At 50.1% G+C, this 13,941-nt stretch overlaps 1 protein-coding gene across 1 annotated transcript in view; it reads right to left on the reverse strand.

Annotated features, from left to right (window-relative positions):
* CHD8 (chromodomain helicase DNA binding protein 8) overlaps positions 1–13,941 on the reverse strand; it is a 77,965-nt gene that overhangs the window by 43,106 nt on the left and 20,918 nt on the right. The window contains exons 11-16 of the mRNA XM_015420459.1: positions 12,851–12,972; positions 10,464–10,707; positions 8,787–8,963; positions 7,540–7,683; positions 3,831–4,086; positions 1,891–2,104 (exon numbers count right to left, since the gene is read on the reverse strand). Of these exons, the coding sequence (XP_015275945.1) occupies positions 1,891–2,104; positions 3,831–4,086; positions 7,540–7,683; positions 8,787–8,963; positions 10,464–10,707; positions 12,851–12,972 (1,157 nt within the window). The remainder of the gene's footprint in view (positions 1–1,890; positions 2,105–3,830; positions 4,087–7,539; positions 7,684–8,786; positions 8,964–10,463; positions 10,708–12,850; positions 12,973–13,941) is intronic.

Consider the following 13,941-nt stretch of genomic DNA (forward strand, 5'->3'; position numbering starts at 1 on the left):
TCCCGTCTCTGGCCCCAGCTCCTGCCAACCTAGCAGTTCGAAAGCAAGAAATTGCAAGTAGATAAATAGGTACCACTTCAGTGGGAACGTAACAGCGTTCCGTGTGCCTTGGTGTTTAGTCATGCCGGCCACATGACCACGGAAACGTCTTTGGACAGCACTGGCTCTTCGGCTTTGAAACAGAGATGAGCACCGCAACCCTAGAGTCGGATTCGACTGGCTTTCGAGCAAGGGAACTTTTACCTTTTTACTCCTCCTACAACAGCCAGTTTTTGGGCTGCAGAAGCTTTCAGGATTGCGCTGAAATTTGACTTTGTATGAGGGTGTTGACCGATATGTTCGAGCCTCAGACAGGCCCATTCCTACTTTCTTCTTCCCCTTTTTCCTTAGCAACTGCTCAGACACTCTTAATGTCCTGGAGTATTTCAACAATGAGCATGGCTCAGTTTTTCCTCTCCTATTGCTCCATTTACAAAGTATTTCCCCCCCACAGGTAGGGAGTCTCCATTCTCCCCCCACTGCCAGGACCCGTCCATTTCACTGCCACCTTGATAGGCACCACACCATTAAGTTTGGAGAAGTGACAACCAATGTTCCCTCTAAGCTGAGTGAGTGTGAGCCAGCTCACAGTTTTTTAGCCTCCGGCTCACACCTTTTTTCTTAGCTCGGGAAGGATGGGGCTCCAGAGCAGACTAATTTATGCAGTAGCCAAATCACCTGCTCACAACTTTAATGCTGGTAGCTCGCAAAGTGGAATGTTTGCTCACAAGACTCCACAGCTTAGAGGGAACATTGGTGACAACACGGTGTATGAATAAATAAATAAGCACTGACTCCAGTAAGCCCTGGCTGATTTGCCACAGCTCCTTCTAACACTGAATGAGATTGCAATGCTGAACGTTGTGCAGTTTGTATAAATTCCTCTGATGAGCCAGCGTGGTATGGTGGTTGAGAGCGACAGACTCTATTCTTGAGAACTGGGCTTGATTCCGCACTCCGCCACATGAAGCCAGCTGGGTGACCTTGGGTCAGTCACAGCTCTCTCAGAGCTCTCTCAGCCTGGGCTAGACTTATTTAGTTCTAAATAGTTATTTAGTTCTAAATAAGTCTAACCCGCCACCTAGTGGTGCATACTGCTAAAAGAACTCCCGCTTTAGGCTGCCAGACAATCTTAGGATCTCTTGGCTATACTACACACAATGCCATACGGTAATTATTAATTATCCTCTGATGTGTACAGTTTGTACCTTACGTCTGATCGGCAGAACCAAGCAGTGAGCCGATCAGACGTAAAGAAAATAGGTCTTTCCAATGCGGCGGTAGGTAAAGAACTGGCAGTATGTCCGCGTCCATCCCTCTAGGCATGCGCAGTGGGGTTCCTGCGCTTGCCTGAGGGAATGGGCACGAAAATCCATTGAAAAGAGCCAGTTTGGTGTCGTGGTTAAGTGTGCGGACTCTAATCTGGGAGAACCGGGTTTGATTCCCCACTCCTCCACTTGCACCTGCTGATGTGACCTTGGGTCAGTCACAAGCTCTGGCACAGCTGTCCTTGAAAAAGAGCAGTTTGTGTCAGAGTTCTCTCAGCCCACCTCACAGGGTGTCTGTTGTGGGGAGGGGAAGGGAAAGGAGTTTGTAAGCCGCTCTGAGACTCCAAGTGAAGGGCGGGGTATAAATCCATCCTCCTCCTCCTCCTCCTCCTCCTCCAGCACCGATCGATCCAGCGCAGGCGCACTAGATCCCATTGGCGTGAAGCACAAAGACCATGAAGAAGATTTATTAATTGTCCTCTGATGTGTACAGTTTGTACCTTCTGAAGGGAACCCGCAGAACCAAGCAGAGGGACCGTCACGGTTTCCCTCTCAAAAGCCCCTGCTTGGCGCCAACACTCACCTCTTCTGGATGAGGTAGTCCTCCAGGATGTCAAGGCATCGGACCATCTGGGAGAAGATCAACACCTTGTGCCCGCCAGCTTTTAATTTGGGAAGCAGCTTGTCGATCAGCACCAGCTTCCCGGAGGAACGCACCATGGCCTGCAAGGGGAAGTCATGGGGCACGTGGTGGTGGCAGGAGTCCCGGAACTCGGTCAGGATCTTCTCCTCTGCACCTGATAGTGGGGGAGGAGGAGGGAGAGACAACGGGAAAGAAGGCCGCCGATAAAATTAGACTGGGATGGATTCTGCACATACAGACTAGCCTGCAACGGGTTTGAAACTTACAGCTAGAATTGTTCTAAAGTCGAGGGATAATCTAAGTAGAGAGAGACAAGAAGAGAAAAGGGGGGGGGGACAGTGCTCTGACTCCATCGATCCTGTACCAGAAATTCCATCACTGCACAGGAAGTCTCAAAAGGGGAGCGGTGGCACAGAGGATTTATCCTCTGGTTAGTAACATCTGAGCTGAACAGTACGGCTGTCAGTTCTAGCCCCGTGTTGGTGTGAGCTACCAGCCTTGTTCCTAGCTCGCCATCCACCCAGCGGTTCGAAAGCTTCGGCGAGTAGATAAAATGGGTACCACTCCTTAGAGAGGGTGGGCACACCAAAGACCCCCCCCCTGGTGGGGGAGGTGTTAGCCGACGACCGGAATGCTCAGCTCACGAGATTGAAAGCCTAAGAAAAAAAATCTCTTCGACTCTGAGAAGCCTGTAATGGGCCGTTCCGGCCAGGAGGTGGCAGTGCGGCGCTGCAAGACCTGGAGAAGCTGACGCCATCTAGCCGAGCCGAAGTGAATACGCCGACGGAATACGTCTGACCCTGCAGCTGAGGAAACCCTCGCCGACTGTGGATGTGTGTGATTTAAAAAGATATATGTTGTCCTCCCTTACCCCCATAAATCATTGTTAGTCCCGCGTGAATGAGTAACTGTAAATCGCTCAGAGCCAGCAAGCTCTGCAGGATTGAGCGATTAATAAATTGAAAGATTATTATTATTACTATTAAATGCATTTATTCTAGAGATTCCTGAGAAACAGAGGTTTGTGTTTTTCATAGATAAACATATATGTCAAGTATTCACTCAAGTAATCCGTTCCAAACTTGGGATTCAGAAGTAACGAAAGCAGAACAGCCTCTGCCATTACAGCAAAGCTATAAAGCCTGAACACTCCCCTAGAAGCTAAAACAACTAAGCCAAGGCTATCGTACTGTGGTCACATGACGAGAAGACAAGACTCACTGGAAAAGACAATACTGCTAGGAAAGGTTGAGGAAGCAGGAAGAGGAAGACCCAACATGAGATGGATTGACCCTATACATGAAGCCACGGTTCTCAGTTTGCAAGACCTGAGCAAGGCTGTTAAAGAAGAGGACGTTTTGGAGGTCATTCATTCATAGGGCCAATGTTCCCTCTAAGCTGTGGAGTCTTCTGAGCAACAATTCTACTTTGTGAGCTACTGGCATTAAAGTTGTGAGTGAGCGATTTGGCTACTGCATAAGTTAGTTTGCTCTGGAGCCATCCCTTTCTGAGCTAAGGCAAAAATGTGTGAGCTGGAGGCTAAAAAACTGTGAGCTAGCTCACACTAGCTCAGCTTAGAGGGAACACTGCATAGGGCCACCGTAAGCCAGAAGTGGCCTGACGGCATTTAACACACACACGCACATATAAAAAGATATCCATATTCCTGCGCGAATTTTCCTTCTAGATGTCCCACTCTGTTTTACCAGGTCTGGGGCTCAAAGTAAGAAAATTAACCCTTTACTCGACCCCCGATTACCATCAAGCCTGCAACAGAGATTTTGCCGGCTGCGTCGTAACTCTACTTCTTCTGCCTCGGCGCCCTTTCCTGCAGCACCCGAATCCCGTGATCTGCCCACCTCTCCCCCACCGGAACGTACCGTTGATGAGGTAGGGGTGATTGCAACACTTCCGTAGCTCCATCATGGTGTTGAGCAGGTTGGGCATGTTGCTGTGACCGGCCCCCTTGGAGAGGAAGTTGAAGTTCTTCTCCAAGATGGCCCGGTAGTACTTCTTCTGGATGTTCGTCAGCTCCACCTCGATGATTGTCTCCTGCTTGGGAGCCAAGTTCTTCTCCACGTCCTCCTTCAGCCGCCGAAGCATCATGGGCTTCAGGATGGCCTGCAGCTTCTGGACCTGCATCGGAGAGGAAGCGTGGATGAGCCTTCAGGTCGAACGGAGGGCCCAGCCAGAGGCAGAGAAGCAAGGGGGGAGCTTGGGCTAGGGCACGGCAAAAGCCATCCAAATACTAACAGCTTGTAAGATTCCAAAAGACCCTGCTCTAATCCTCCTTAATTTGTGGCCCAAAACGGGTATCCAAAAGTCGATAAGAGAACTGATTTCGGTACTTTTAACTGCAGCGAAGTGTACCATTGCAAAGAATTGGAAAACCCAGGCTGTCCCCTCTATAGACCATTGGTACACTAAACTATGGGAATATCTGATTGATGACAAAATTGCTGAATGGTCCGCCCAGCATAATCTAATCGAAAGCACTCAAAGCCCGATGAACAAATGGAAGGTTTTGCTAGCTAAACAAAACAGGTTTATGATGCACAGGCCACGTAATCCTTGGACAAATGCCTTGCCACTATACATGTTTCATTAGGTTAAATTGATATTGTATAACCTTTAGTTTTGATGTTAGTTATCTATTAGTTTGATGTAGGTATAGTTGTTATGTTTGTCAACAAGATACTGTTTGGAAAGTTAATTTCTCCTTTTTGTTGTTACTGTATCAATATTTTTTATTGTATGTTGTATGTCATAAAATAATATATATAAAAAAAAGCTATCCATCTGCTGGGGACTGGAGATACATACGAGCAATGTTCCCTCTAAGCGATGGAGTCCTGTGAGCAAAAATTCTACTTTGTGAGCGACTGACATTAAAGTCGTGAGCAGGTAGTTTGGCCACTGCATAAATTAGTTTGCTCTGGAGCCCTCCTTCCTGAACTAAGACGAAAATGTGTGAGCCGGAGGCTAAAAAAACGGTGAGCTAGCTCACACTGACTCAGCTTAGAGGGAACACTGCATACAAGTAACGGAGGCCCTGATCCACACGACCCAGATTAGCCCGATCTCATCACATCTCAGAAGCTGGGCTCCTCTGCTGAAACACCAGTCAAAAACGGTGTCGATGAATGAACACACCAATTGAACACAATTACCTCCTCTAGAATGAAATCATGTACAAAAATAATAACACGTATCCATAGCAACGAACGTAACAAACCACATCCTCTCCTACAGCACTGTCGCAGTAGTCAGTGACTTTCGGAGTGGAAGATGAAAGCACTGACTTTTGATAAAGCACCAGTGAAACGTAGGGATCTGGAAGCTAGCCATCGCGCAAAGGGGCCAAGTTGAAATTGCAAGCCGTTGTTATTTTCCTTACTACTTTGAGTTGCGGTCAAACCGGGGCTCCTCTTCAGTTCTTCACTCGAGAAGTTTTGTGAATCAAGAGATCACCGGCAAATCTTTCAGCCATGAGATGCCGTCAGTTTGATTAATAGTCCTGTGGACCAGTGTTCCCTCTAAGCTGAGTTAGTGTGAGCTAGCTCACAGTTCTTTAGCCTCCAGCTCACACATTTTCGTCTCGACTCAGGAAGGACGGCTCCAGAGCAAACTAATTTGTGCAGTAGCCAAACCACTCGCTCACAACTTTAATGCCGGTAGCTCACCAAGTAGATTTTTTTGCTCACACAACTCCACAGCTTAGAGGGAACATTGCGGTGGACACGATGAACTTTGGGGCGTATCCGCGTTTGAATGCCATTTTGAGTTCACAGCGTGTTTCACAACAGGAGGTGGTTGATGACATTTACTGTTACAAACATGTGTTGTTATTTTTGTGCATTATTTCATTCCAGAGGAGAATTGTGTTCAATTGGCGTGTTTATTCATGGACACAGTTTTTGCTTGGTGCTTCTGCTTTACTGTGTATTTCTGCTTTGTGATTTTGCTGGGCCTCCTCTGCAGGGCACGGGGGGGGGGGCGGCGTGTGTCACTCTGGGTGCTGCTCTCCTCGCTGCCTCTGGAGCAGGTCGTCCCCCACCCTTCGGAGCCTGGCACTTGCCCGTTCGGTGGCAGGTCATCCTCTCTCCGAGCCTTTCCCCTGGACAGCTGCCTTGCTGGGATCCTGCACTGGGCAGCCGCCCCCTTCTTTGCCTCCTTCCCCTCGCCGTGCCACCTCCCCCGATATAGAAGAGGATCCGGCAGTCGCCTGACCGAAGCCAGCTGGAGTTCAGAAGCGGCCAGCAGCCGATCTGCCTGGCTGGCTGAGCGAACCTCTCTCTTTCTCGCCCCTCCGTGACCCTCCCTGCCAGCACGTGTGTAAGTAAAATGCCTTGGCAAGATTGCAGCCTGTTAGACAGATCATGGCGATCGCAATGACAGTCAGGAGTCACATGACTGGACTGTCAGGACCCACAGCCAAACAACAGAGCACACACTTCCAAGAAAGGTTTTACACTTCCAAGAAAGGTTTTAAAGCGCTTAGGGCTCTTTAGCTTGGAGAAACGACGACTGAGGGGAGACATGATTGAGGTTTATAAGATTATGCACGGGCTAGAGCAGGTAGAGAAAGAGGTACTTTTCTCCCTTTCTCACAAGACAAGAACTCCTTGTGGGCACTCCATGAAATTGCTGAGCGGTCAGGTTAGAACGGATAAAAGGAAGTCCTTCTTCACCCAAAGAGTGATAAACACATGGAATTCACTGCCACAGGAGGTGGTGGCGGCTACAAGCATGGACGGCTTCAAAAGGGAATTAGATAAGTATATGGAGCAGAGGTCCATCAGTGGCTATTAGCCACAAGGTATAGATAGGGGCTCTGGGGCAAGTGATGCTCTGTCTTCTTGGTGCTTGGGGGGGGGTCAACAGTGGGAGGGCTTCTAATGTCCTGGCCCCACTGGTGGACCTCCTGATGGCACCTGGTATTTCTGGCCACTGTGTGACACAGAGTGTTGGACTGGATGGGCCTTTGGCCTGACCCAACATTGGCGTCTCTTATGTTCTTACTTTATTGTTAGTACTATGGTTGCAGTAACATGGTCAAGTTACTGCAACCATAGTACTAACAATAAAGTAAAACCTTTCTTGGAAGTGTGTGCTCTGCTGTTTGGCTGTGGGTCTTGACATGGACATATTGCATCAGCCTGCAGGAGGTGCTTCAATGACTCAGCCTCTCTGTCCTGATTGGATATCTGGACTATAGCATTGTGTATATAAGCCTGTACTGTATACCATTCTATGCCAGTGTGGTATTAGGTCACTTGGCAAAGCACTTTGTCTGTTGGAACTATAAATGCTTTGCTATAAGGACTGTGTAAATATTGTAAATAAAGTGTAAACGGCACTAAACTGAGCTGGTGTGTGCAAGTGCTATATGACTCTGCAACAACGATCATCGACCACAAACCGTCACTCCCCTCCCTCCCCTCTTAGTTACCCCGTCAGCCAAGGGCGCCTGGCTGAGCAAGCGGCGCCAGCACCATGCGGTAGTGCTGCCAAGTGCCGGGAGCCCTCGCTGGACTAGACGGACCGCAGGGCTCTACTTAGGTCTCTGCGGGGGTAGAGGAAAAATACCTGCTCCTCAGTTTTGAGGTCACCAAAGTCCTTGAGGAACTCCGATTCTGAGGGGAACTGGGAGGGCTCGAGGAAGTGCAGGAGGCTGAAGAGCTCTTCCACCGTGTTCTGCAGGGGGGTGCCAGTCAGTAACACTTTGTGCTCCTAAAGGGGGGGAGAGAGAGAAAGAAAGATACTGAATGTCGTGCAGCAGGCAAGAGGAAGCTGCATTCCGGGGTGGATGACTCTCACCCTCTGCCGTGGACTCAACAGGGAGACGTCAATCAGCTGGGCACAGGGATAACATCCTGGCCCACCTCACAGGGCTGCTGTGTCAGGACCAATGCTCCCTCTAAGCTGTGGAGTCCTCTGAGCAAAAATCCTACTTTGTGAGCTCCTGGAATTGAAGTTGTGCGCGGGTGATTTGGCTTCTGCGTCAATTAGTTTGCCCTGGAGCCCTCCTTCCTGAGCTGAGACAAAAATGTGTGAGCCGGAGGCTAAAGAACTGTGAGCTGGCTCACACTAACTCAGCTTAGAGGGAACACTGGTCAGGACTGAGAGGTGACGCACACAAAGCGTTCTGAATAGGAACTGAATTACGACCCAGGACCGAACGATGGTTCCTAGTGACTATCTTTGATGAGCGCACCTCAGTATATACAGGACTGATTTAAAACCATTGCTAGGAGCTTCACTTTTTTAGTGACTCATTATAGGAACTGCTAGACATGAAAAAGATACTTTATATTGTTACAGTTTTATGTGTACGTTAGTACAATTTTGACCACTGGAGAAGGCCCTATGGGCTGAAATATATCGGGTCTTTGGTTAATATACATGTGACCATTATTGTGATTCTTTATTATTGGACGTCCAACTTCACCGCGTTGCTGTATATTATGATCGGAGTTTTTAATGGTATCCTCCTATGCAAGTCATTTTTAATACTAAAATTCTGTGCACTGTGTAATAAATATTATACCCCGCCCTTCACTACCCAAGGGAGTCTCAAAGCTGCTTACAAACTCCTTTCCCTCCCCCTCCCCACAACAGACACCCTGTGAGGTGGGTGGGGCTGAGAGAGCTCTGACAGGAACTGCTCTTTTTTTCAAGGACAGCTCTTATCAGAACTACCGCTTGCCCAAGGTCATACCAGAGGGGCAAGGGCTGGCTGCAAAAGCCAGCGTCAAATCTGAATGGCAGCTTGGGCGTCACTTCCTTTCCACCGCTGCCCCCAAAGGAGGCGGGGAGAGAAGAGGGTTCCCTACCAAGTCCATGTGCTTGAGGCTGTCCAGCAGTTTACAGTTGCGGTTCTTCAGGCGGTGGGCTTCGTCGATGATGACGCAGCGCCACTCTATCTCCCGCAGCTCCGGGCAGTCAGAGAGGATCATCTCGAAGGTGGTGATCAGGGCATCAAACTTGTACGCGCCCGGGATCAGGCGGCCCTGTCGGCAAGAGGACATGACCACATATCACGCAAGCGGCCTTCTGAGTCTATATACCTCGATTTATCAAGCTCCTAGTCTTTCCGGTTTTCCTAATAAATCCAGCAAGCAACGGTACAGCGATTGTAAGGATCAACTGAGACGGCAAGGTCTTGACCGTGGTTCTCAAGGAGGGGAGGGGAGTGGGCTTTCGAGAACCAAAGCTCCCTTCGTCGGATACGAGACGGAATGGAGATCGCCAAGTCTTTACATATCCCAGTCAGGAGGGAGGGGTGTTGCCAAGAAGGAATGTGCCTTGTAATCGGCTACATTAGAGCAGAGGGGAAATCCTGAGGGGGAGAAAATTGGCAGCTGTGGTGAGACAAGAACCCAATGTCCCTGTTCAGACCTATATGTTCAGATAAGAGAATTCCGGGATCTCCGTTCTAATTTGTATCTGATGAAGGGAGCTTGGACTCTCAAAAGTTTATACTCTGAAATTGTTGCTGGTCTCCATGGGGCTACTGGACATGCATCCAGCTCTTCTACTGCAGACGAACACGGCTACCCACGGAAACTACCTCTTTTTTTTTGTGTGTGAAGAAGAGGAGATTGGATTTATACCCCGCCCTTCACTCAGCCTCAGAGCGGCTTACAAACTCCTTTTCCTCCCCCTTCCCACAACAGACACCCCGTGAGGTAGGTGGGGCTGAGAGAGCTCGTGAGAGAACTGCTCCTGAGAGAACAGTTCCGAGAAAACTTGTGACTGACCCAAGGTCATTCCAGCAGCTGCATGTGGAGTGGGGAATCGAACCCGGTTCTCACAGATTAAAGTCCGTGCACTTAACCACTACACCACCGAGTATCTGTGCGTGTGTATGCTAAGAGCCAGTTTGGTGTAGTGGTTAAGAGCACTGATTCTAATATGGGAGAACCAGGTTTGATTCCCCACTCCTCCACATGCAGCCGCTGGTGTGACCTTGGGTCAGTCACAAGTTCCCACGGAGCTGTTCTATCAAGAGCAGTCCCCGGAAGAGCTCTCTCAGCCCCGTCTCCCTCACAGGGTGTCTGTTGTGGGGAGGGGAAGGGAAAGGAGATTGTAAGCTGAAGGGCGGGGTATAAATCCAATCTCTTCGTCTTCTATGTGTGTATGCCTGGAAGTCATGGTTGATTTCTGGCAACTCCGTTTCAGAGAGGTGGCTTACTATTGTCTGCCTTTGCGTCCTGGGGCCCCAGTGTTCCTTGGAGGTTTGCCCTTCCAAGTCCTTGCCAGGGTCACCCTGCTTAGCTTCTGAGATCTGACGAGATCAGGTCAAGGCTCCTCTGAAACTGTCTTTACGGATTCCTGTCGCAGTTGCTAAAACTTCATTTTTCATAATGATACCCACACACGTACTTTTTTTTTAAGTGGCATGTGTCCCCTTTTCAAATCTACTTTGCATTCCTCCCCCTGACATCCTGAAGATAGGCTCCTGTGCCCTGCCCGCCTCCCAAATGCAGCCTCCCCCCCCACCGCCATACCCGGGAGTCTTTGCAGTACATCTCATACTGCTGGATCATCTGGCGGGAGGCCAGGCTGCCGTGGTAGACGATGGTGTTCATCTCGGTCCACGTGTTGAACTCCCGCTCCCAGTTGGTGATGGTGGAGAGCGGGGCGATGACCAGGAAGGGCCCTCGGATGCCCACGTTGTAAACCTCCTGGAGGAAGGCGATGGACTGGATGGTTTTGCCCAGACCCATCTCGTCGGCCAGGATGCAGTTTTGCCTGAGCAGGGGCGGGAGGAGAAAGGAAAGGATCATCAGTCACGGCCGTTCTTGGATTAAGTCCCTTAACTCCAGGGGTCGTTTCATAGAAAAAGAGCTAGGGGAACTCATTAGCATAATTCATTAGCATACGCCACACCCCCTGACATCACCGGAAGTGTGTCATAAGGCCACACCCCCTGACATCACCGGAAGTGTGTCATAAGGCCACACACCCCGTCCTCAACGGTCCCGGCCGCCGGCGGCGGCCTTGCAGCTCCACTGCCGGGCCCAGGGGCCCGGCGGTGGACCTGCAAGGCCGGCGGGAGTGCAAGGAAGCCGCGCGAAGGCCCTCCCTGGCCCCAGGCAGGCAGGGGTGGGGAGAGGCAGGGAGGAAGCAACTTACCCTCCCCTCTTCTCCTGCCTCCTCCTGGTTGAATGAGGGCCGGAAGCGGGGTGGCCAGAAGCAGGGGGCGGGGCTTCATGGTGTGCCCCGCCCCCCGTACCTCACCCGGGGGAACTGCGATCCCCCGCGATTCCCCCCTGAAATGACCTCTGCTTAACTCACTACCTACAGATCTGGGCATACGATCACCGGCAGGGAGGAGAGAAAAGGCCGAGGGACTTGGGAATGTTCGGTCTGGAGAAGAGGAGGTTGAGGGGGGACAGGATGGCTCTCTTTGAAGGGCCGTCACTTAGAGGAGGGCAGGGAGCTGCTCCTGTTGGCAGCAGAGGAGAGGACTCGCAAGAATGGGTTGAAATTAAAGGCGGGAAGGTACTGGCTGGATATTAGGAAAAACTTTATGACAGTCAGAGTTTGTGCAACAGTGGAGTCAGCTGCCTGGGGAGGTGGTGAGCTCCCCCTCCCTGGCAGTCTTTAAGTAGCGGCTGGACCAACGCTTGTCAGGGATGCTCTAGGCCAGGGGTGTCGCCCAGGGGCCGGATCAGGCCCCCAGAGGGCTTTCATCAGGCCCGCAGTGGAACTGACCATCTCCTGCTTCCAGTTCTGCTGCTGCATCATCGCTTGCTTCGCCAGACTCTCTCAATCGCTCAGCCATTTCATGTTTTAACCTGGGTCCTAGGCTCAGAGCTCTGAGCATGAGATTTCTGTGGCGAATGTCAATAAATCAAAAGTAGGTCTGCAGCTTACAGATACACACTTGAACGGCAAACTCCAGACTGCAACAGCACAGACATTTCGTTGCAATAATTCAGAGCAAGAGGTTATCAGACGTTGTTAAATAAACAAAATATTGCAAGAGTGTTTTAAGCATGTTTTTATTTTAAGTTTAAAAAAATCTTTGTGTTTGTGTCCTTTATAAAGTTTATATCTCCTCTACCTGGCATTACATCTTATGACACACGTGGCCTGGCCCAACAAGGTCTCGTTTATGTCAGATCCGGCCCTCATCACAAATGAGTTCGACACCCCTGCTCTAGGCTGATCCTGCATTAAAGCAGGGGGTTGGACTAGATGGCCTGTATGGCTCCTTCCAACCCTGTGATTCTAGGATTCTAGGCTCAGGATACAGGACAAGTCCGAGGGACGCCCTGTATTTCCCTAACTAAGCACACAGAAACCACTGCTGACGCTCGAAGCAGTGAGTCAGGCTGGCTTATTAATCACAGCTGATGTCAACCATGACTTGCTGCGGCATCTAAATCCAAGAAGCTGTGGCCAGCTGAGTGATGCTGCCGCAGAGGGCACCTGACCACAGCAGCTCGAAGAAAGACGCCGTTCCTCGATCGAAGGAGAAAAAGAGGCAACGCACAAGCAAACCCAGACTCGGCACTGATGCCTGGCAATCTAAACTGGAGTGTGTTGTGGTATCTGAGCGTGGCCATCGTTTCCCATCTTGAGAATCTCAGAATTCTTCCTTGAAGCAGCCAGTTATTTAAAGTGCCCGGCAAGGTTCTAGTCCTCAAGTTCGTAAGAAGATTGGCATAGTAAGGGTGGTGGGATGGGGAGGCTGATGACAACTCAAAAGCCGAAAGTGATCCAAAGATCTGCAGTTGCGGGATGGGGCTAGACAGCGCTTTGGCACCGTCAGTGTACAGGTATGTAAGGCCAACAGGCAGTTTAGCAGCAGGGACTGAAATCCCCACCCGTGGGGACAACAGTACCCCACAGCCATTCGGGCTTCCCTTTCTGCCCCCCGGCTCACCTGTTGTACCAGTTGAAAAGCAGCCAGTTCACACCCTCCAGCTGATATTCTCGCAGCTGGTTGCCGTTTTTGTACTCATGGGAAAGCTCCAGCTTCTTCCAGGAACCTGCCTGGGGGCGAGCCTGAAAAGCAGGAGAGAGAGAGACCCTTGTGCATCAAGGAGCCCGATGGGCAAAGAAAGCGACAGAGTACAGGACTCTGGCTGCAGAACTAGACGACGACGTGAAGCAAGCAGTCCAGGCATCACTAAAATATTTGCTATGGCGGATAGAGAGTTGCTAGTTCCAGGGTGGGAAATTCCTCAAGATTCGAGGTGGAGCCCGAGGAGATCAGGACGGGACCTTAGCAGGATAATACCACAGAGCAGGGGTGTCAAACATAAGGCCCCGGGGCCAGAACTGGCCCGTCCAGGGCTCTTACCCGGTCTGCAAGCAACTGGTATGTATGGAAATACAAGGGACTCCCCTTTTATGATATTGCCTTGGGGAAAAAACTCAGCCTTGTAAATGATTAAATACAAGGGGCTTTTGTGGGCTCCCCAGAAAATCAGTTCCTTTCACTGCTAGGAATCAACTGCTTTTGTTTGTATATTGAGTAAAAAGAATATCGTTCATTGGGTTTGCCCGTGTCCATGATAAAAGTTTATATCTTCGGTGCCTGGCATTACGTTTTATGGCACACACGGCCCGGCCTGACAAAATGACATTTATGTCAGATCTGGCCCTCGTAAAAAAACGAGTTCGACACCTCTGCCACAGAGAATGCCTCAAAGGTCAATCAACAGCAGATGAAATGTGTGTCAAAAGAAATATATTCATTTTGTAGTGCACACAATAATGTGGTTAAAAACACAGGGCCTGAATATCAGGCTGCATCAAAAGCCATCGAGAATCAGTTGTACATAAGCAGTTCTGCATGAGCTATTTATAAATCCCTCCTACAGGGATGAACTGGCTGCCTTGAGGGCTGTATTCAGGTGGAAAGTATTATATATATACAAGGGGCGGGACCCGAGATAGTCGCGGGGGGGGGACCTCGACACTTATGAGGCAGAGGAGGAAGCAGGAGGAGGAGGTAAGTTCCCCCCCATC

This window comes from Gekko japonicus, unplaced genomic scaffold, assembly GCF_001447785.1.
Source record: "Gekko japonicus isolate JY-2015 unplaced genomic scaffold, Gekko_japonicus_V1.1 scaffold441, whole genome shotgun sequence".
Lineage (NCBI taxonomy): Eukaryota > Metazoa > Chordata > Lepidosauria > Squamata > Gekkonidae > Gekko > Gekko japonicus.